Consider the following 23,550-nt stretch of genomic DNA (forward strand, 5'->3'; position numbering starts at 1 on the left):
CAGTCAGTGCACCCATGCTGACCCCTGTCCACCACCGACATGAGCATGTGAGCATCAGCACAGTGGACCATGGAGCAGTGGAAGAAGGTGGCCTGGTCTGATGACTCTTTTATATCATGTGTACAGCTGTGTGTGCGTTGCTTACCTGGGGAAGAAATGGTGCTAGGATGTATAGTGGGAAGAAGGCAAGCTGGTAGAGGCAGTGTGATGCTCTGAGCATTGTTCTCCTGGGAATCCTTAGGTCCTGGTATTCGTGTGGATATTACTTTGACACATATCACCTACCAAAACATTGTTGCAGACCAAGTACACCCCTTCATGGCTACGGTATTCCCTAAGAGGCCACGCACCCTGCCACTCCAGGAATGGTTTGAGGAACATTAAACAAGGTGTTGGCTTGGCCTCCAAATTCCTCAGATCTCAATCTGATCGAACATCTGTGGGATGTACTGGATAAACAAGTCCGATCCATGGAGACCCCACCTCACAACTTGCAGAACTGAAAAGATCTGCTACTCACGTCTTGGTGCCAAAGACCACAGCACACCTTCAGAGGTCTTGTGGAGTCCAGGCCTCGATAGCTCAGAGTTGTTTTGATGACACTTAAATAATATTAGGCAGGTAGATTTAATGTTGGGGCGGCACGGTGGTGTAGTGGTTAGCGCTGTCGCCTCACAGCAAGAAGGTCCGGGTTCGAGCCCGGTGGCCGGCGAGGGCCTTTCTGTGTGGAGTTTGCATGTTCTCCCCGTGTCCGCGTGGGTTTCCTCCGGGTGCTCCGGTTTCCCCCACAGTCCAAAGACATGCAGGTTAGGTTAACTGGTGACTCTAAATTGAGCGTAGGTGTGAATGTGAGTGTGAATGGTTGTCTGTGTCTATGTGTCAGCCCTGTGATGACCTGGCGACTTGTCCAGGGTGTACCCCGCCTTTCGCCCGTAGTCAGCTGGGATAGGCTCCAGCTCGCCTGCGACCCTGTAGAACAGGATAAAGCGGCTACAGATAATGAGATGAGATGAGATTTAATGTTATGGCTGATTTGACATTCCGTGTAAATTGAATGCTGTTGAGCAGATTTCTCTCTCAGCAGTCTGCCATGTGGTAAATATCTCATCTCATTATCTGTAGCCGCTTTATCCGGTTCTACAGGGTCACAGGCAAGCTGGAGCCTATCCCAGCTGACTACGGGCGAAAGGCGGGGTTCACCCTGGACAAGTCGCCAGGTCATCACAGGGCTGACACATAGACACAGACAACCATTCACACTCACATTCACACCTACGCTCAATTTAGAGTCACCAGTTAACCTAACCTGCATGTCTTTGGACTGTGGGGGAAACCGGAGCACCCGGAGGAAACCCACGCGGACACGGGGAGAACATGCAAATCCACACAGAAAGGCCCTCGCCGGCCACGGGGCTCGAACCCGGACCTTCTTGCTGTGAGGCGACAGCGCTAACCACTACACCACCGTGCCGCCCTGTGGTAAACATGATATTTTTTTACAGAGTGGCTCAACTTCCCAATCGTCAATACAGGAACTTGGTGAAAAAAATTAATGACACGCTGGACGGAAATAAATGTTGTGACCATTGAATAATTCAATTCAGCTTTTATTGTCCTATGTAGTAGAGTCTGTGTCACATGGTACAATGAAATTCTTTGAGTTCTCCAGCAACATCACCTAAACATGAATAAAGACATTAAAAGCAAGAGCTATAAAGTAATTAAAAACAAGGACCTAAAGTAGTATTAAAAAAACATGCAGCAAAGTGTGTAAAGTGTCAGTTTAAATAAATAGGTAGGTCAGTGCAAGCTCTACAGGACTGGGGCGGGAGGCAGTGGCTGGGTTCTGTTCATGAGTCTGATGGCATGGGGGAACAAACGGTCTCTCAGCGTACGGTAGTTGTTCTGGCTGCAATGCTCCTGTAGCAATGTCTTGCTGATGGCAGCAGCGTGAACAGTTCATGTTGTGGGTGGATCGTGTCCTTGATAACGTTAAGGGCTCTCCAGAGAACTCTGGTGTTTATAGATGTCCTCCAGTGCAGGGAGTGCAGTTCCAGTGATGCTTTCTGCTGATTTTACCACCCGCTGTAGAGCTGTGCTGCTCCCAGACTGTGATGGGTGAGGATGCTCTCGATTGTGCATCTGTAGAAGTTGCTGAGAATAGTGCTCGGCATGCCAAACTTCCTCAGCCTTCTCAGGAAGTACAGACGCTGTCGGGCTTTCCCCACCAGGTCTGTGATGACGTGGGTCCAAGTGAGCGCCTCAGTGATGTTAAGGCCTAGGAATTTTAAATGTGGCAGCTCTCTCCACTATGCAGTAGTGGGTGCTGTACTCTCTTCCTCCGTGTGTCAATGATCATCGCCTTTGTTTTGCTGATGTTGAGGGAGAGATTACGGTCCTGACACCACTTCACAAGACCTACCAGTTCCCTCCTGTATGCTGTCTCATCTTCCCCAGAAATCAGTCCAGTGACTGTGGTGTCATCCGCGAATTTAATAATGCTGGTGTTAAGCTGGGTAGCGACACAGTCATGAGTGAAGAGTGTGTACAGCATGAGACTCGGAACACAGCCTTGTGGGGCTCCTGTATTTATGGTTATTGTTTTGGAAATGTTGTTCCCCGGTCTGACTGACTGGGGTCCACCTGTTAAAATGTCCAGGACCCAGTTGCAGAGAACTGGTGGCACACCTACTACCCTTTTCCACCAAATCAGTTCCAGGGCTGGTTCGGGGCCGGTGCTGGTGCTGGTTCACAACTCGTTCAACTTGCGAGCCAGCTGAGAACCAGTTTGCTTTTCCATAGCTGGCGGTGCTAAGGGAAGCCACATCATTACGTCGCTGTATACGTCAGTTACGTCGCTACGTTTGCATAAACCTTGGCGCGAATATCGAAGCAAAAACAACATGGAAGAAGCAGCAGCAACAACAATAATAATAATGGATGGCTTCACGTTTGTACAGCTGCTGCTTCTCGTCGCTTAAAAATGGCGATCTTTCGCGGTCTTGTTGGTCTTAACAACTCCGCCCCCCCGCTGACGTAAGCGGTTCTTTCCTCTGGCCCAGCAGAGAGTTGGTGCTAGCCTGGAACCGGTTTTTCTGGCCCCAGAGCCAGTTCTTTGCCAGTGGAAACAGAAAACCTGGTTCCAAACTAAACACTGGCCCCGAACCAGCCCTGGAACTGCTTTGGTGGAAAAGGGGGCACTAGAGTGCAGAGCTTGTTGGTGAAGCCAGTTGGTATACAGTGTTGAAAGCCGATCTGTAGGCAGTGAGCAGTAGTCGGGCGTAGCAGTCTTTGTTCTCCAAGTGTGTAAGAACTGTATACAGCGCTGTGCTGACTGCGTCGACCTGTGTGGTCTGTATGCAATAAGGTTATTGAAACAATGCTGCGCAGCAAATATTAATAGTCAAAGCTTAAGGTGGAAAGAAATGGTAGACTGTGCAATTTATTTTTTATTTTTTAATGGTCAGGCAGTGTATATTACGTTCACAGGTTTTAGATTTATATCATGCAGCAGTTGTGACATGCAGCTGCCAGTTGTACAAATTATACAGTGTGTGAGATTCCTGAAGAGGTGCAACAGATCACCTAATCAGTGCTTTTAATTTTTTAAATGCATTAATATTTTTAATATTAATTAGAATATTTTTCAAACAAATTGTGAGTAAAGTGCTGTAGAAAAGCTGAAATACAGATTTTTATTTTTTTTAAGATGTGTCTAACATTAGCCAAGTTGAACACACATTGATTATATTTCAAATTAATGAATTCAAAACGTTCTCCGTTTACCGTGACACAGTGACGGCACAGAGTCAAGTACACATGAGGTGGAAAGGGGCGGGGCTTTCAGGTGCACCAGGAGTTAATATTTAGGGGTTCAAAACAGCAGTACAAATCATTCAAGATTCACATGTCAAGTTTCTTATCTTTTGTTTTATTCGGGTGAACCTCACCTACATTATAGCTGTGATTAAACCCTCATTCCCTTCTCTCGCTTGCTCTCTCAAAAAATAAAACACCCAGAGCTGCTTGCTATGCTGAGAAACCAGAAAGTGTAAACCTGTCTGTCCTGAAGACTTTCCTGAGGCGTGTAACTTTCTGCTTAGAACAGAGACTCCTTCCATAAATGTTAAGACTCCGAACAAAAAACCACCACATTTGTTTTGTTTTCTTTAAGCAGTGGGTAATTCCGCCCCAAATCACCAGATTTAGAAAATTGTCCGCCACTGACCATCTCAGATTTGCTTCATACTTTCTGGAAATATTGTCAGTTTGCCCAATAAATAGTGTACAAAATTTTAGACTTGTACCTTCGTTAGTTTCTGAGATATAGGGGCTTTAAAAAAGGGGCGTGGCCCCAATTTCACTGTTGAAACGCGTGCTACAGAAAACGGACCTAACTTCCATAAGTCATTACTTTTAAACTATTCATGCAAGATACATGAAATTTTCAAGGATTGTTCTTCAATGCCAGACGCCTTTAAATACTAAAATAGAAAGTTCACAGTTCAATATTTGCCAAGTTATGGCTTGCTGAAAATCATAAAAAAATGTGCTTTGGAGCAACTTTGACGCCCCGTATCTCCACATTAAAGCTCACCAGATCTTTCAAATTTTCTTATTTACTACTCATGTTATAGTACTCTTTAGGCAACTAGGTATGTGTTCAAAAGAAATCAAGCTTTCTGATTTATTAGGCTTTAAAAATTAAAAAAAAAACATTTTGCGCCTATAATTCAAATGTATATTACAAATGTATGACAAAGGTCTACCATAAAAACAATTGTACCACTGGAAAGAGCTTGTTTTGATTAGCAAATGCACAGAATATGAAGTTGGTACCCTAAACCAAACTATATATAACTGTATGTTTTAAGGCATATAATCTACTAGCAGACAAACTAGCAAAACATCATTTCATTGCCAACACCAGAGTGGATATGTGAAGAATCTGAAGGAAAAATCTGTCAGCGGATGAACGTATTCTGCTTTTGGATTTTGCCAGAAAGTATGAAGCAAATCTGAGATGGTCAGTGGCGAGGCCTCTGGTGACTTCACATGGATTGACCCCAGTGCGTTTTAAAATTTTGTTTTATTATTACTCTCAGATTATCTGGAAATGGACACCCCTGTGAACGAGCAGTCACTCTAGAAACGATAGCATTAGAACGAGCACATGCAGAATTATACAGAAATGATACACACCTTCTGACCAATCAGATTCGAGAATTCAGCTGCGCTGTGGTACGAGTCATATCAGTCTCCTCTGATGTTAAATTCCAGAGCTTTTAAAGTTTTATCAAAATGCCTAAAGTTTGGCTTCACTCACTTTCAGAGCCACTTGTCCGCATTAGACAGCCTTTGGTAAATTGCTTGTTTTGTTTTATGGCACCTGGAATGTTTTTGAACTTTTTTTTTTTCCCCTCCAGGGATTTAAGATTTCTGCAACAGGAAGATGCTGAAAGCTCAAGAGCAGATGATGAGCAGCCTGCAGCATCACGCAGGAAACGCCAGCCAAGCCTGTCTGAAACCATGCCTCTTTACACGCTCTGTAAGGAGGACCTCGATAGTATGGACAGAGAGGTGAGACGCGACATGTTCGTGATGCGAAGCTGTTCTCGTAAACCAGTAGCTTAGGAGTACGTTAGTGTTATGATGGCTAGTTAGTGTTGTAACGCTCCACAGTGAGCTTCATGTCACTTCGTTTAGACTGAAAGACTGAACCATGTTTAATGAAAATGGTGGAGCGGGTTACATCAGAAAACACCTCCTCGAAAGTATGTGAACTCTACACTGCTCAGTTCGTGACATCATGTGCATTTTCATGAACTGTCATCATTAGTTTGTGGGCACTGGGAGAAACCGTGTGGAGCTCCATGTCCCTGCTTCAACTGTGCTTATTAACTGCTGCAGTGTTTCTCCTACCGTTACATTGGTGTTCCACACACACTTAGGGTGTTTTCACACTTGGTCCCTTTCAGCCATCTAACTGAACTCAGATCGATGACTCGGCATTTTTTGCGCATATGTGAACACTCCAACCGTACCCAGACCCCTTTAAAGCGAACCGAACTGAGACCACCTCAGGAGGTGGTCTCGGTACGGTTCGCCTAATCTGCGCATTGTGAACAAAAAGCGCACCGGGTTCACTTCGCCTTTTTCGCTGTAGTTTAACCTTCTTCGTTTGCCGTAGTTGGTCACGTGACTGTAGCAGGGAACCTCAAATGTCATGTAACCCATTTTTTGTCGCAATGAAGTTCTCTTAAGCCATGCCCTTCTTCTTTGTAGTCTCCTCAGCCGTGTTTTGTGCTCATAGATAGCTGGAATAAATTTATTTTCCTTAATCCGCACTATTTTGATCAAAGAATACAGCAGGGCAAGCATGGCAGCAGACATTTTGATTCAAGAGAAAATTACCCAGAATTCCCTGCACTGGGGGTCTGAGGGCTCTAGAGGACCTGGTGTGAACAGAAAGAGGACTGAGGCCCCATCAAAGCTTAACTGGACCAGAAAGAGAACCCAGTCCTCTTTGTACAGTGTGAACACAAAAAGAACTGAGTTCTTTTTCTGTTGGTCCACTTAAAGAGGACGGAGTCTGGTTCCTTTAAAGGGGACCAGGTGTGAAAACACCCCTACTTACTTACACTTAAAGGTCCGAAAAAGAGGGTGCAGGCACTAGGACCATGCAGAAACATCTCCGCTTAAACGGTGTTCTCCTCTCATGCGCTTGAAAACGATTCAGTGATTTGATTCAAACAATAGTTAGCAATGTCACAATTGGCAAAAGATGGCAGACGTATGACCAAAAAAAAAAAAAGTGTGAGTGAGTGTCGTCAGACACTATATATTAAGAGTGTGTATTAAAGTTTCTTTTGCAAGAGAGACCGGAGTACAGCAGATGCACCTCGGGTAGGGGTGTCTGCAAAACTTAAGCCCTTTTTGAGGATTTGTACCCCCTTTTTTTTTTTTTTTTTTTTCCTTCTTCACAACAAAATACCATTTTCACTGGTTATAATTTTGTGTAGAACCACAAAATTTGGCATTGACGCAGACGTAGAACAGGGCATTTGTTCTGATTCTTGTTTTAACTTGCACACCAAGAACGTAACTCGGTATGATTTTTAAGAAAAAAAAAGAATATTTATGTATTTATTTATTTGGCGCGAATTTTGCATATGAAACTGATTATCTGACAAGACAAAAAAAAATTGGGACGGGGGGGGAATTGCTGGCGTGTGCCGCGCGGGAGCGTCTGCCCAAATTTTTTAGGCCGAGATGAACTTATAGTCTTTGATTTAAAAAAAAAAAATTTCCAATCTGTAATGCCCATTGTGCATGCCTGTTCTTTAATTCAAACTCACCATCTCGATCTTCAGATTGGCCGTATGGTATCTGTATTACATCACACAACATCCTGTCCAGATAAAACCTCGTTAGTCCACACAGCAGTTGAAAGGGAAGTGATGAGTGATGCTGAATGTTGCCTGCTTAATATGCAAGACCTCCTGCTACCATGATAACATCAGAAGAAAGCTTCAGAGAATTATATGATGGAACTTTTTTCTGGTTTGCACTTCATTTTAAAGGATTAGAGTATTCAAAGATGAATCACAAAAATGCAGAAATGTAATACTGTAGAGCTCGTTTATATTAAAAGGTGCATTGATTTTTTTTGAAATCATTAATGTGAATTGATTAAAAACAAGTCTCTTGTACCATATTAATCATTTTCACCTGGGAGTCACCAAGAAGGGGAATTTATTTCCAAATACATTGCAACTTTTTGCTGATAAAATTAATGGTTTTGGGGTAAAAAAAAAAAAGCCAAAAATAATTAGCCCCGCCCCGTTTTTTTCAGACTTTTAAAATATTTTTCATTCTCATCCCTGTAGACCCCTTTTACTGGGGCACGTGCCCCCTCTTAGTCAAATGCAGAGGAGAGGGGCCCAGGAGAGCTTTCTCTTTCTTGAGAGCATGCCTATGATTGTCATCACTACTAGACGACTCCATCATTCACTCAGGATAGTCGCAGCATGAAATAGAACATGAAATGCTTTTTAAAAAACTGCATCCGACTCTGTGCGCATACTACATTTGCAGAAATTTAGCACACGTTTTTGCATCACAATTTTGTGTCAAATCCGGTGTATAAAGGCCTTCAGGCAGAAGACGTTCTTCTGTCGAAGACGCATGCTGCAAAAGAAGCAATTACACCCACTAAATACAGTGGTGCTTGAAAGTTTGTGAACCCTTTAGAATTTTCTATATTTCTGTATAAATATGACCTAAAACATCATCAGATTTTCACACAAGTCCTAAAAGTAGGTAAAGAGAACCCAGTTAAACAAATGAGACAAAAATATTATACTTGGTCATTTATTTATTGAGGAAAATGATCCAATATTACATATCTGTGAGTGGCAAAAGTATGTGAACCTTTAGGATTAGCAGTTAATTTGAAGGTGAAATTACAGTCAGGTGTTTTCAATCAATGGGATGACAATCAGGTGTGAGTGGGCACCCTGTTTTATTTAAAGAACAGGGATCTATCAAAGTCTGATCTTCACAACATATGTTTGTGGAAGTGTATCATGGCACGAACAAAGGAGATTTCTGAGGACCTCAGAAAAAGCGTTGTTGATGCTCATCAGGCTGGAAAAGGTTACAAAACCATCTCTAAAGAGTTTGGACTCCACCAATCCACAGTCAGACAGATTGTGTACAAATGGAGGAAATTCAAGACCATTGTTACCCTCCGCAGGAGTGGTCGACCAACAAAGCTCACTCCAAGGGCAAGGCGTGTAATAGTCGGCGAGGTTACAAAGGACCCCAGGGTAACTTCTAAGCAACTGAAGGCCTCTCTCACATTGGCTAATGTTAATGTTCATGAGTCCACCATCAGGAAAACACTGAACAGCAATGGTGTGCATGGCAGGGTTGCAAGGAGAAAGCCACTGCTCTCCAAAAAGAACATTGCTGCTCATCTGCAGTTTGTTAAAGATCACGTGGACAAGCCAGAAGGCTACTGGAAAAATGTTTTGTGGACGGATGAGACCAAAGAAGAACTTTTTGGTTTAAATGAGAAGGGTTATGTTTGGAGAAAGGAAAACATTGCATTCGAGCATAAGAACCTTATCCCATCTGTGAAACATGGTGGTGGTAGTATCATGGTTTGGGCCTGTTTTGCTGCATCTGGGCCAGGACGGCTTGCCATCATTGATGGAACAATGAATTCTGAATTATACCAGCGAATTCTAAAGGAAAATGTCAGGACATCTGTCCATGAACTGAATCTCAAGAGAAGGTGGGTCATGCAGCAAGACAACGACCCTAAGCACACAAGTCGTTCTACCAAAGAATGGTTAAAGAAGAATAAAGTTAATGTTTTGGAATGGCCAAGTCAAAGTCCTGACCTTAATCCAATCGAAATGTTGTGGAAGGACTTGAAGCGAGCAGTTCATGTGAGGAAACCCACCAACATCCCAGAGTTGAAGCTGTTCTGTACGGAGGAATGGGCTAAAATTCCTCCAAGCCGGTGTGCAGGACTGATCAACAGTTACCGCAAACGTTTAGTTGCAGTTATTGCTGCACAAGGGGGTCACACCAGATACTGAAAGCAAAGGTTCACATACTTTTGCCACTCACAGATATGTAATATTGGATCATTTTCCTCAATAAATAAATGACCAAGTATAATATTTTTGTCTCATTTGTTTAACTGGGTTCTCTTTATCTACTTTTAGGACTTGTGTGAAAATCTGATGATGTTTTGGGTCATATTTATGCAGAAATATAGAAAATTCTAAAGGGTTCACAAACTTTCAAGCACCACTATACATCTCGGAATAAAATGACGTGATGCACTTTGACATGGTATTCTCAGGCCATGCTTCACGCAGCGTAGGTTTTTTCATACTTCAGTGCTGTTTTCTGCAAAATGTTGATTTTAGAAAAGGTGGAATTAATACTAAAGTTTTCACTGAAAGTTCTAGTGGGGGTGGGGGGATCTTGAACCGCAAGCCGTAAAGGTGGCAAAAGCACAAAATAGTGTTTGTTTGCTTTAAATGTAGTAATGGTAGGCTACATGGACAAGAAGTTCTCATCTTACTGCAATACACAGACCTAATTGCAGTGCGAGCTGCTGTGTGTTCTCCGAGTCAGGGTTTTATACGGTCTGTTTCCTCCTCTAAATCCCAGCCCGCGTTTCAGAGTTACGGTTTAAATAAATTGGTGGATAAGAATTGGTACTCTGAATGTCACCATGGTTGTGATTCTAAACATTTCTATATACGAGGAGAAGTCAAAAAGTTCTAAGACAAATTGAAAAAAATCTTTATTTATGAAAATAACAAAGCTATTTCTCTACAGATCCTCCATTTAAGTCTAAACACTTCTGCAAGCGGCGTTTCCATCGGAGAATTCCTTCTTTGTAGAATTCTGGGGGACGTCTTTCAAACCGTTTGAAATCATCACGTCTGTCTTAGAACTTTTTGGCTTACCCTCGTGTGTACACCCATGCTTTTTTGTGGAACAGGTGGATGATATTCTTGGAGAAGAAAGTGATAATGATAGTGAGGGAAAAGAGAAGGAAGAGAAAATGGAGGGAGAAGACGAAGATGAGGAGAGCAGCAGGCAAAGTGCTGAAACGACAGATTACCAACGGTCCCTGGACACATCTGTCAAAACCACATCATCAGCATCCAAAGAACATGGCAGTCGGACTGCGAGTGCGCCAAGGTACTGTCCCTTCGTCACTTCTGAAAATAGTCATGGAGTAACTTGTACTTGAGTGCAAAAGTTTATGCCCTCTTGCTGTCTGGCTGTCTGGTGATCTACAAAACAGATTTTCGTGTTCAGTCATTTTCCTCAGTTACTTCAATATGTACTCAACTGCTATAATATTTAAAATCATCTTTATTAGCCATATTCATGGGTGTTGGATGTAGTCAACGTTTTTGTTTCTTTGTTTTTAAGTCTCAAAAACAGAAGAGTATAGGAGGGATAATATTACCAACAGTGATGACTATAATTCAGAAATGAATACCACCACTGTCAGGAAACATCTGCTTCCCCTGAGAGACATGAAGCCAGCTTACCTCATCGTTTCAAACTGCTGCTCATGCTGTGTCCCAGCACTTTCAATAGCAATGACAGGCCATTTTTAAATCTAGGTGTGATCAAGGGCTGTGGCATATCTAAAGAAAGAGTATGAAGATGAACATATTAAAAACTAAAGACATGTTAATTGATTTTAGGAAACTCCCCCAGGCACAGGAACTCACGTTTATAAAGGGTCAGACAGTAGAATGTGTTGAAACATATACAGTTAGGTCCATATATATTTGGACACTGACACAAATTTTGTTTTTTTTACCTGTTTACTGAAACATATTCATGTTAGTTATATAATGGACATGGACATAAAGTCCAGACTTTCAGCTTTCATTTGAGGGTATCCACATTAAAATTGGATGAAGGGTTTAGGAGTTTCAGCTCCTTAACATGTGCCACCCTGTTTTTAAAGGGACCAAAAGTAATTGGACAATTGACTCAAAGGCTATTTCATGGGCAGGTGTGGGCAATTCCTTCGTTATGTCATTCTCAATTAAGCAGATAAAAGGCCTGGAGTTGATTTGAGGTGTGGTGCTAGCATTTGGAAGATTTTGCTGTGAAGAAAACATGCGGTCAAAGGAGCTCTCCATGCAGGTGAAACAAGCCATCCTTAAGCTGCGAAAACAGAAAAACCCCATCTGAGAAATTGCTACAATATTAGGAGTGGCAAAATCTACAGTTTGGTACATCCTGAGAAAGAAAGAAAGCACTGGTGAACTCATCAATGCAAAAAGACCTGGACGCCCACAGAAGACAACAGTGGTGAATGATCGCAGAATAATTTCCATGGTGAAGAGAAACCCCTTCACAACAGCCAACCAAGTGAACAACACTCTCCAGGAGGTAGGCGTGTCAATATCCAAATCTACCATAAAGAGAAGACTGCATGAAAGTAAATACAGAGGGTTCACTGCACGGTGCAAGCCACTCATAAGCCTCAAGAATAAAAAGGCTAGATTGGACTTTGCTAAAAAACATCTAAAAAAAGCCAGCACAGTTCTGGAAGAACATTCTTCGGACAGATGAAACCAAGATCAACCTCTACCAGAATGATGGAAAGAAAAAAGTATGGCGAAGGTGTGGTACAGCTCATGATCCAAAGCATACCACATCATCTGTAAAACATGGCGGAGGCAGTGTGATGGCTTGGGCATGCATGGCTGCCAGTGGCACTGGGTCACTAGTGTTTATTGATGATGTGACACAGGACAGAAGCAGCCGGATGAATTCTGAGGTATTCAGAGACATACTGTGTGCTCAAATCCAGCCAAATGCAGCCAAACTGATTGGTCGGCGTTTCATAATACAGATGGACAATGACCCAAAACATAAAGCCAAAGCAACCCAGGAGTTTATTAAAGCAAAGAAGTGGAATATTCTTGAATGGCCAAGTCAGTCACCTGATCTCAACCCAATTGAGCAGCATTTCACTTGTTAAAGACTAAACTTCAGACAGAAAGGCCCACAAACAAACAGCAACTGAAAACCGCTGCAGTAAAGGCCTGGCAGAGCATTAAAAAGGAGGAAACACAGTGTCTGGTGATGTCCATGAGTTCAAGACTTCAGGCAGTCATTGCCAACAAAGGGTTTTCAACCAAGTATTAGAAATGAACATTTTATTTACAATTATTTAATTTGTCCAATTACTTTTGAGCCTCTGAAATGAAGGGATTGTGTTTAAAAAATGCTTTAGTTCCTCACATTTTTCTGCAATCATTTTGTTCAACCCACTGAATTAAAGCTGAAAGTCTGAACTTCAACTGCATCTGAATTGTTTTGTTCAAAATTCATTGTGGTAATGTACAGAACCAAAATTAGAAAAATGTTGTCTCTGTCCAAATATTTATGGACCTAACTGTACGTATCTTGGCACAGTCATTGATAGTAAACTGATTTTTGAGGCAAACTGTGAAGCTGGATATAAAAAGTGGAACCAGTGTCTGTTTTGCCTCAGGAAACCGTCATCGTTTCACACCGACAAAACACTGCTGACCCTGTTTTATCGTGCTTTTATTGAATCGGTTTTATCTTTCTGCTTGGTGTCTTGGTTTGGTAATCTGTCGTCTAAAAATAAGAGGTGCCTGAACCGAATAGTGAAGTGGTCCAGTAAGCTGACGGGAGAGATGCAGTTAAATCCAGAACCACTGTACTCCAGACAGGTACAGAGGATATCTGGATCAATTTTAAAGGACACTTCTCACCCACTACATTGTGAGTTCCAGCCTCTCCCGTCAGGATGTAGCTATAAAGTACCACAATGTAAAACCAAGCGTTATAAAAATAGTTTTGTTCCTGCTGCCATACATAAGCCTTTTTAATAAGTCTTAGCTTCATGTGGGGTTTTATGGATTTGTTTTTTATGTTTTAATTTTGTGTTTTATGTGACTTATTTATTTAAAAAAAAACCCGTTATGTTTATCACGCTGTGTTTTATGTTAGATGTTTTAAGTGTTGTTTGGCGTGTGTGGAAGAGAAAGCTGGCTCACTTCACTGCAAAACAAGTTTACCTTCGGGCATAAAGTTACTTGACTTGAAGTTCTAAATTCAAAGCTGGTTTTATTTTCCCCCAGGCTAAATACAACCCCGATTCCAAAAAAGTTGGGACAAAGTACACATTGTAAATAAAAACGGAATGCAATGATGTGGAAGTTTCAAAATTCCATATTTTATTCAGAATAGAACGTAGATGACATATCAAATGTTTAAACTGAGAAAATGTATCATTTAAAGAGAAAAATTAGGCGATTTTAAATTTCATGACAACAACACATCTCAAAGTTGGGACAAGGCCATGTTTCCCACTGTGAGACATCCCCTTTTCTCTTTACAACAGTCTGTAAACGTCTGGGGACTGAGGAGACAAGTTGCTCAAGTTTAGGGATAGGAATGTTAACCCATTCTTGTCTAATGTAGGATTCTAGTTGCTCAACTGTCTTAGGTCTTTTTTGTCGTATCTTCCGTTTTATGATGCACCAAATGTTTTCTATGGGTGAAAGATCTGGACTGCAGGCTGGCCAGTTCAGTACCCGGACCCTTCTTCTACGCAGCCATGATGCTGTAATTGATGCAGTGTGTGGTTTGGCATTGTCATGTTGGAAAATGCAAGGCCTTCCCTGAAAGAGACGTCGTCTGGATGGGAGCATATGTTGCTCTAGACCCTGGATATACCTTTCAGCATTGATGGGGTCTTTCCAGATGTGTAAGCTGCCCATGCCACACGCACTAATGCAACCCCATACCATCAGAGATGCAGGCTTCTGAACTGAGCGCTGATAACAACTCGGGTCGTCCTTCTCCTCTTTAGTCCGAATGACACGGCGTCCCTGATTTCCATAAAGAACTTCAAATTTTGATTCGTCTGACCACAGAACAGTTTTCCACTTTGCCACAGTCCATTTTAAATGAGCCTTGGCCCAGAGAAGACGTCTGCGCTTCTGGATCATGTTTAGATACGGCTTCTTCTTTGAACTATAGAGTTTTAGCTGGCAACGGCGGATGGCACGGTGAATTGTGTTCACAGATAATGTTCTCTGGAAATATTCCTGAGCCCATTTTGTGATTTCCAATACAGAAGCATGCCTGTATGTGATGCAGTGCCGTCTAAGGGCCCGAAGATCACGGGCACCCGGTATGGTTTTCCGGCCTTGACCCTTACGCACAGAGATTCTTCCAGATTCTCTGAATCTTTTGATGATATTATGCACTGTAGATGATGATATGTTCAAACTCTTTGCAATTTTACACTGTCGAACTCCTTTCTGATATTGCTCCACTATTTGTCGGCGCAGAATTAGGGGGATTGGTGATCCTCTTCCCATCTTTACTTCTGAGAGCCGCTGCCACTCCAAGATGCTCTTTTTATACCCAGTCATGTTAATGACCTATTGCCAACTGACCTATTGAGTTGCAATTTGGTCCTCCAGCTGTTCCTTTTTTGTACCTTTAACTTTTCCAGCCTCTTATTGCCCCTGTCCCAACTTTTTTGAGATGTGTTGGTGTCATGAAATTTCAAATGAGCCAATATTTGGCATGCAATTTCAAAATGTCTCACTTTCGACATTTGATATGTTGTCTATGTTCTATTGTGAATACAATATCAGTTTTTGAGATTTGTAAATTATTGCATTCCGTTTTTATTTACAATTTGTACTTTGTCCCAACTTTTTTGGAATCGGGGTTGTAGAATGAAGTTACAACTGTTTTGAAATTTTCAATTTTTTTTCCGTCAGCCTTATTTGGCCACTTCCAGCAATATACATCCATTTTGAAAAAGTAAAGTAAAACACCTTCAGGAGCAATTCTTGTGCCCAAAACATCTATCAATGTCTTAGAGTTTAAAAATAACCTTTTGCTCCAGTGTTTTTTATTTATTTTGAAATTTAATTGCATTATTTGCATAGTGAGATAGTGTAAACTACTCAAATCAGTTTCAGCAACTGAACAGTGGCGCGACCAGAACTGCTGATTGTAGGTACTTTGCTGGCCATCGTACCAAATCATTCAAAGTCATCTAAAGATCATTAAAGATGATGACAATCTACATAGATTCCTTTTAAAGTGCACATCTTGGATAAATTCAGGAGCAAGATCAATGTAATTCTCCTATTTTATATTAAACTTTGGTCAAATATCTGTCACATTTTTTTTGTGCAAATTTTTTTTTTGACCTTGCGCAATGCCAGGAAAATTCAGTTGAAATCAAGCCATTTGAGGTGAATTGGTCCGCCTCTGAAAAAACTTGGCATGTGGATTTCCTGGGAAACACTGATTTTCGTGACGTCGCGTGCGGGACGCCTCCCTCTGAATCCTACGTCAGCGCTGGTTTGTTTATGAGAAAACGACCTGGTGGTTTTCTGCAAATTTCTTCAACGTTATCGTGTAATTATTAAAATGGTGAACCGATGTATCGTCGGAGGGTGTAGCAACAACAGTCGTGATGGGATTAGTCCTCATCGTTTTCCAAAAGACCGGACAATGAGAGAGAAACGGGAGCACTTCGTGTGAGGCACCTGGAAAAAGCCGAGGACCAAGCAGAGCCGAGAAAAAGACCAAGAAAATCAGCGATTCACAAGTTGACTGTTGCCAGGGTAAGAAATAAGAGAGACTCTACTCTAAATTAGGTGTTCCTGTGTTTGTGTGGTACACGGATAATGTTATTTATTGACACACACAAAAGTAAACAACACGAAAGCGCTGGGCGATAACACACTTCACATGTATCGAGGGATATACGGCGTGTCAGGGCTTGAGATCTTGGGACCTGTCAGTCAAACACAGTAAACGTATCTACAACCCTGCTTAGCCGATTCCATGTGTGTAGCTTATGAAATCTCTCTCCTACAGTAGCCAGTACTCTTCTAAATGAAGAAATATATAAATACATAGTAATTAGAAAAAATATGATTTATGTAACAATAGATAGATGAGCATTGATGCATGAATCCATGGGTTTAGAAGCTCAGGCGACAATTCCATATTTCAATGCAAAATCGCTCGCTGCTAAACTTGGTCTACACAGACTGTACGCTGAAGCCATGCAGGGTCTCCGCACGTGACGTCACGAATCTGGCTCCAGACTCCCTTGGGATTTTTCCAGACGCGTTTTATTTTTTTCTGCTGTAGACAGATGTGCAAAATTACCCTTCTGGATGAGTGTGTAAAGGGACATACTTTCATATAAAAATCATTAAATTGGTCCAGGATGTGCACTTTAAAGTATTAAATCCATGCTCTCTGACTGCATTCTCTTCTCTAAACTCGCCTAATTGGCAGACAAATGCCCCTTATTGCATGTGATGGGACAACAAGGCAAAAGGTGGGAGCACAGTTCCCCTCGTTACTTTTCAGGGGGTGGCGCTCAAAAGTGCTATTTATTACGTTTCTAATCAAATGTGACTTCTTCAAAACAATATGATTAACATCCCTGAACCTTCTCTTTTTTTCCCATCCTCCAGATTCCAATATTTTTATTGTTTTCCACAGAAGGATACATAACTATTGACTGTGACTAGAACTTCCACGGTCTCTGTCCGGCTTCTGGTTTGACTGAAATTACCATGAAAAGGCCCACCAGGGGTCATGATTGTTCCCGACCTCTGGTATCGAGTTCGGCCAGTGTTGACCAATAGAAAGCGAGCTAGAGTCAAACATTACGAAGCACGTCATCAGCTTTCAACCAAAATCCAACATGGCCGCGCCCAGCGGTTTCACTGTCAGCATTCAGATACAAGAGCGCAGTGTCAAAAGTAATCAGTATTGTGCAAAGCTGAGTGCTTATTCTGAAAATTCAGGCTTTTTCCTGAGCATATTTTTTATGTTGGTACATGGCGATCAAAAATTTGCAATTTACTATATGAATGGATAAGCGCTTCCCGCACAGCAAGCGCTGCTGGTGTTGCTACTTTCAACCCTCTTCTGCGTACACGAGCTCACAGGTTAGTGTCCCTGTGATTGACAGGGGAGTGACAGTATGCCCCTCCCACCCAGACAGGAGGGTCTCTCGGCCATGTAGCATTTGAACTGGGGATCTCCTGGTGACACATCGAAAGCCTTTCTGAAGCAGTTTTACTGAGTGTTTTTTAAAAAAAAGCAGACACACTATACACCGTCTTGTAATTCCACTTGGATCCATTTGATATTCTTCATCAGGCTTCATCTAAATATCATCTGACTCAAAGGATCGAGCAAAACTGGTAGAAGTGCGTTAAAACTAGATGGGTAACTTCCTGCTGACCGAAGGAATCATGGGTACAGTGATTTGTGATTTTTATTTTGAGTAGATTCAATGAAATCAGTATTTTGATTGAAGGGATTGAAAATGAAAATTACGCTGTTAATTATAAACTTTGTAGCTATTAAAAAAGAAAAAAATCCTCTTTATCATGCTGGTGGTTTACTGACTTTAGCATAGCAACCACATGGGATATGTTTTATTCTTGCTTTGTCTGATTCATTCCATAGTTTGTAGGCAATTGGATGAATATATTTCATTATAATACACTTATTGGAAAATCGTCATGGTAGGGGTGTTTTTTTTTTTTTTTTTTTTTTTTTTTAATTCTACTCGTCAATTTTCAGCAATATTTTTCAAATGTCCTACTCATGAAAGATGCCTGTGAGCTCTCCTGGAAGAAGGTGGATCCAGATGTTACGGATTTATGGGGCTAGATGGCTGATGTTCAGATATGTTTGAAAGAGCTGAAATGCCTCCTGGGCCTGTGAATTGTTGCACTGATTTATAACAATTTAACTGATTTATTCTCTGTTTCAGCCTGCGGTTTGGGAATTATTGGGAATAGCAGTATTATTAAAATTCCATGGTGTGGTTGTTGAACATCCTAGCCCAGACTTATTCCTCCTTTGCTGCTGTTCTTGTCTCGTCTCTTCTAGGAAGGCTTTCCACTAGATTTTGGGGCGTGGCTGTGGAGATTTATGTTGATGAATGAATGAATGAATGAATGAATCCTTTGTCACTGTTACCAGTGAAATTGACCATCAACCTGTCCTTACAGAGGGGGAACAGGACAGGAAGACAGGGATAAAAGAAAAAAAGGAAAGATGAGGAAAAAAGAACACCCCCCACACACACACTATGCTCCTATCAGGAGTACAGTGTGGGAACATTTAAAAACCTCCGCAAAAGCACACAATAACACAAGTACACTTTGAAACATGGGACTTGAGGGGGGGAAGGGGGGAAGGAGGGGGCAATCAGGGGTAGGGGGGAAGGGGGTGGGAGGGGAGGAGGTAGAGGTAACCCAGCGCAAGCAAGCAGCCGTCCGCTCCTGCAGCCATGCAAACGGCACTGGTCACGCACCTGCTTGTCACGCTGGGGGTGAAAAACGTGACCACAGAAAATTGGGGAAGGAATGCGGCAAGAGTGTCTCCCAGCAGTGACCTTTTGGGGGAAATGTTACCCCAGCAACGGCCTTGATCAAGGCCAGTGCTGTTCAGGGAGATGAATGTCAATAAGATAGATTGTTTAGTCTTTCAAACAGACGCAGTCTTTACACGTCCACACCACTCGTCCATATCTGTCCATTTCATCCATTCTGTTCAATTCAATTCCATTTGAACTCCGAAATACATATTCCTTGCAAAGCTGAAAGCTGCTCCGAGATAACAACCATTTTGTGGTTAAAGTTCTGAATGTCCACAAGTCCGAGTGCCAACAGCTTTGCCCACCACTCCAATCATATTGGGCAGCTTTGTGGGGCTTTGAACAGCTGTCACCGTTGTCTGATTTCCTCGATATACCAGGGCAATGCCTAATCCAATCAGCAAAAGTCCTGTAATCATGGTTCCGAATAGGTAGATATCTTCAGTGTCCTCCACAGACGTTCCGGCAGGATAGGTGTGTTTCCCCGAACCCAGAAACTGTGTCAATTTCGTTAGGAGACCAGTTTATCAAATCCATGCTTTTTTAGTTTAGAAATTCAATGCAGAGAGAGTCTCTCAAAAAAAAAAAAAAGGTATAGGCAGACGAGACGAACAAAGAGCACAAGCAGGAAAAAAAAGGATCAGGTACTGATGTTGGGTGAGGAGGTCCAAGGGTTCAGTGGGGTTGAGTTCAGTCAGGGCTCTGTGCAGGACACTTGAGTTCTCCACACCATGTCTTCATGGAGCTCGCTTTGTGTACAGGAGCATCGTCATGCTGGAACAGGTTTGGGCCTCTAACGGCCCTTTTCCACTGCATGGTACCAACTTGACACTACTCACCTTTCGTGGATAGTACCTGGTAACCAGTACCTTCTTTGGTATCACCTCCATGGCAGTTCCAAGCGAGCTGAGGTGATACCAAAAGGTGGTGTGAAAACACTGCAGATTTCTGATTGGTCAAGAGAGAATTGTATCACTGCGTCGTCATTGTGCGAGATGAGACGTCATAAACGATGGTGTGTGTTCACCGCTTGTGCATGTTTGTGTGTGCAAGTGAAAGTGTTATGTCAAGCTGAAATTGCCAGTTTGTCATGTTTCTAATGCATTTTGTTAAACAAGCAAAAAAGGCATTAAAAAATGCGTCCAAATGTTCAGTATGTGATGGGTAACGGCATAAAAAGTGCCATCAGCTTACAGGCAGCAAAAAAAAAAAACCTGTCCTGTATTTGCTAAAATGGTGTAACGGTAAAGGCACAGGGCTTTCATTCGGAGAGTTCTGGTTCACATCCCCGCTCGGCAGCTTTGATTTGGGAGGAGTTTTGCTGCAGGGAATTAATTTAAAATCTGCCACCCTGTAGTGATATTTTTCCTGACCCTGTGTTGGTAAAAGGACGAGTGTATGTGCGCACTGCCCTTCATCTCTGTGTATCCAGTAAGCTTATTAAAGCAAACCACACACACAAGGCTCCTGCTTTCTTAAGAAACCATTCAAAACCCTCACTGTTTTAGTGAGACGGACAGAATCCTGCCTCAGTCTGAATAATGCCATGATCAATGATGTTTGATTTATTACAAAACCCTGGTCAACCTATAACATTTTTTAAATTGAATCAAGAGTTGGGTAAATATCACTACCGGGTGTCTGGTTTTGAATGTCTGATTTTATACGCACACGCACGTGAGTAGTAGTATTAATAATAATAATAATAATAATAAAGATTTTCCTGTGTGTCTCGTGTTGAAGATGACATCACTGCAGCTTCATGCAGCATCACTATGACGACCAGCTGTAGTGGAAAAGGAACTGCTGATACCAAAAGTGAGTCGAGTTGGTACCACGCAGTGGAAAAGTGCCGTTAGTTAAAGTGAAGTGAAAGTAAAGCTCCGCTGTACAGAGACATTGTGTGCTTCTATAACTTTGCGGATACAGTTTGGGGAAGAAACACACATGGGTATGATGATCGGGGTGCACAAACTTTTGGTCTGTGTTTATTGATTGCGGAAATATTTGTGTTCTGTTATTGAAGATTACAGCTGTGTAGACTGTTCACAGTTAAGCAGTCACTCTGGAAAACCTACACATTTAACCAACACCATTTTTAATCACAAATAACACGAACCGTCGCCATTGTTTTCCAGAAGCCACAAGAGAAAACTGCAGGACACCAGAGATGATGATGATGACGACAAAGACGGAGATGTGACCAGCCAGTCCAGTAAGGAGTCGAACGAGGATGGCAGTAGCTCCGAAGCAGATGAGATGGCTGCTGCCCTGGAGGCAGAGTTAAACGACTTCATGTGACCAGTGAGACAAATGACAATGAACTGACCTTTTCGTTTCCAACAGTTACGCTTCTACGGCCCGAATCGTGCATGTCACTTCTACTATATCAATAAACTCGCGTGCGTTAACGTACGCGTGTGTTTTATTGTACGTGGAACAAAAGGTGGATAAATATTTACAAAGTGAATTATTAAGGCGTGATCGACCAACCTGTTAAACATTTTATCGCATCATCTTGGACAGTGGATGGTTAGATATTTTTTCTTCACTTTGAAGGTTTTTACAAATTAATAAATAAATAAAGAAAAAGAATTTGTGATAACTGCCAAAGACTATGACAGGCAGCTATATTTTTTCATAGGTTTCTGTTTTGTTTTTTTTTTTCTTCCTCTCCCCCACTTTTTGTCTATGCATAAAAAAAATATTTTGGCACATTAGTGTTTTCCAAGGAGACATATTGGACTGAATACTTTGCCAAACTGGGTGTTCATTTATCATTTCTATGTTCTTCTGTGGCATCACTGTATACATTTAACTTAAAATTAGCTTCCTTTACAATATTTTGGGTTTCTTGTGCTTTTATTTTTATGTTCATTTAAAAGTTGATGTATGATATTATGATTGTATATTCTGTTTCATACTGTTTCCTTACTAACTACCTTTCCTTACTAAACAAAATGTAAAAAAAAAAAAAAAAGGTTTTAGAGATTGTTCATGATTTGAAAACCTGCTGGTAGTTTCTTCAGCTAAATTCTTGGGGGGGTAGAATCAGGGCTTTGACCACAATAGAATGTTTCTGAAATTATGAAAGAAAATACAAAAATTATTTTTTTTTGAAAGATTGCTTGGCTTTGTGCCTGCAAAGATGATTTGTAAGGAGTTGAACACAGTGCTGAATTCACTGTTTACCCAAAGATGTCTAAAATCATTCTGTGCAGACGTTTTAAGAAGTTTTAAGATGTTTAAATGACCTAATAAAAAGGCATTTGAAAATATTTCATTTTATTGACCAAACCCCTCATTTTCATGTGGACAGGAAGCCAAAACACACACACAAAAAAAAAGTTTTCTCAACAGTATCCGTGTGGACAGGGCCTTGGAGTAATCCCTGCAGACCCCATGGCCAGCGACTCAATCACCTGGGGAGCAAAGATACAACTGAAACTTAGGCAGTGGGATACAAGTTTGTCCAAACCTCTGGTGTTGCAGTGCCCTCTGAAAGTATTGGAACAGCGAGGTCAGTTCTTCTGTTTTTGCTGTATACTGAAGAAGTTTGGGTTTAAGATCAAAAGATGAATATGTAACTAATAAATCCAGAATTTCAGCTTTCATTTCTTGATCTTTACATCTAGATGTGTTAAACAACTTGGAACAGAACACACTTTGTTTGAGCTCACCTCTATTTCAAGTGATCAAAAATATTGGAACATGTGACTCTTGGTGCCCAGGCATGGCCGGTTAGATTAATTGTCTAAACAATTCATAGCTCTGAATGTCTACTCTCAGGTGAAACCCAGGGTTCAAACCATGAAGACTGCATTTGTTGTTAAAAAGGATAAACCAACATGAAGACCTGAGAGCTGTCTGTGGGAGAAAAGCTATTTTGGAGCTGAGAAAAGGGGGGGGGGATCAATCGGAGCCATTCCACAAGCACTGGACATAGCCAATACAACAATTTGTCCTGAAAAAGAAAGAAAGCACTTGCGTATTCATAACCAGACAAAGAACAGGTTGGCCGAGGAAAACAGCAGCAGCTGGTGATGGAAACGCGTGAGAGCTGTGAAGAAAAACCCAAAAACAACAGTCCATGACGACATCAATTTCCACAGAGCGGGTGAAGGTAACAGAATCCACCATCCGAATAAGACATCAGGAGCAGAAATATGGAGGCAATACCACAAGATTCAATCCATTAATCAGCAGTAAGAATGGTTCTGAGTTGTTGAACACACAGCTGTGAATATCAGGAAATGATGGTCACTGACTTGATGCACTTATGGCAAGCAAGGGATATACGACCAAATACTAAGTGTTATTTACTTGAATTTAATCTGATACGATAGCTTTGCTCGCATAAAAATAGGATGTTCTACACCAAAAGTGTTGTTTTAAGTTGTTTAATACGTCTAGAAGTAAATATCAGGAAATGAAAACTGAAATTCTGATCTACTGTGTCATGCATCTTTTAGTCTCCAACACAAATGTCTATATAGCAAATGCAAAAAAATTTGCCTAATGGGGGAAAAAGTACATCGTCCTTCAATTCTGTTTTTATTTAA

At 41.6% G+C, this 23,550-nt stretch overlaps 1 protein-coding gene across 1 annotated transcript in view; it reads left to right on the forward strand.

The window, feature by feature from the left end:
• ctdp1 (CTD (carboxy-terminal domain, RNA polymerase II, polypeptide A) phosphatase, subunit 1) overlaps window positions 1–22,266 on the forward strand; it is an 86,682-nt gene extending 64,416 nt beyond the window's left edge. The window contains exons 11-13 of the mRNA XM_060904984.1: window positions 5,427–5,580; window positions 10,532–10,734; window positions 21,127–22,266. Coding sequence (XP_060760967.1) covers window positions 5,427–5,580; window positions 10,532–10,734; window positions 21,127–21,289 — 520 coding nt within the window. The 3' untranslated portion in view covers window positions 21,290–22,266. The remainder of the gene's footprint in view (window positions 1–5,426; window positions 5,581–10,531; window positions 10,735–21,126) is intronic.
• Window positions 22,267–23,550: the final 1,284 nt, after the last annotated feature.

Source organism: Neoarius graeffei, chromosome 22, assembly GCF_027579695.1.
Source record: "Neoarius graeffei isolate fNeoGra1 chromosome 22, fNeoGra1.pri, whole genome shotgun sequence".
In the NCBI taxonomy this organism is placed as follows: domain Eukaryota; kingdom Metazoa; phylum Chordata; class Actinopteri; order Siluriformes; family Ariidae; genus Neoarius; species Neoarius graeffei.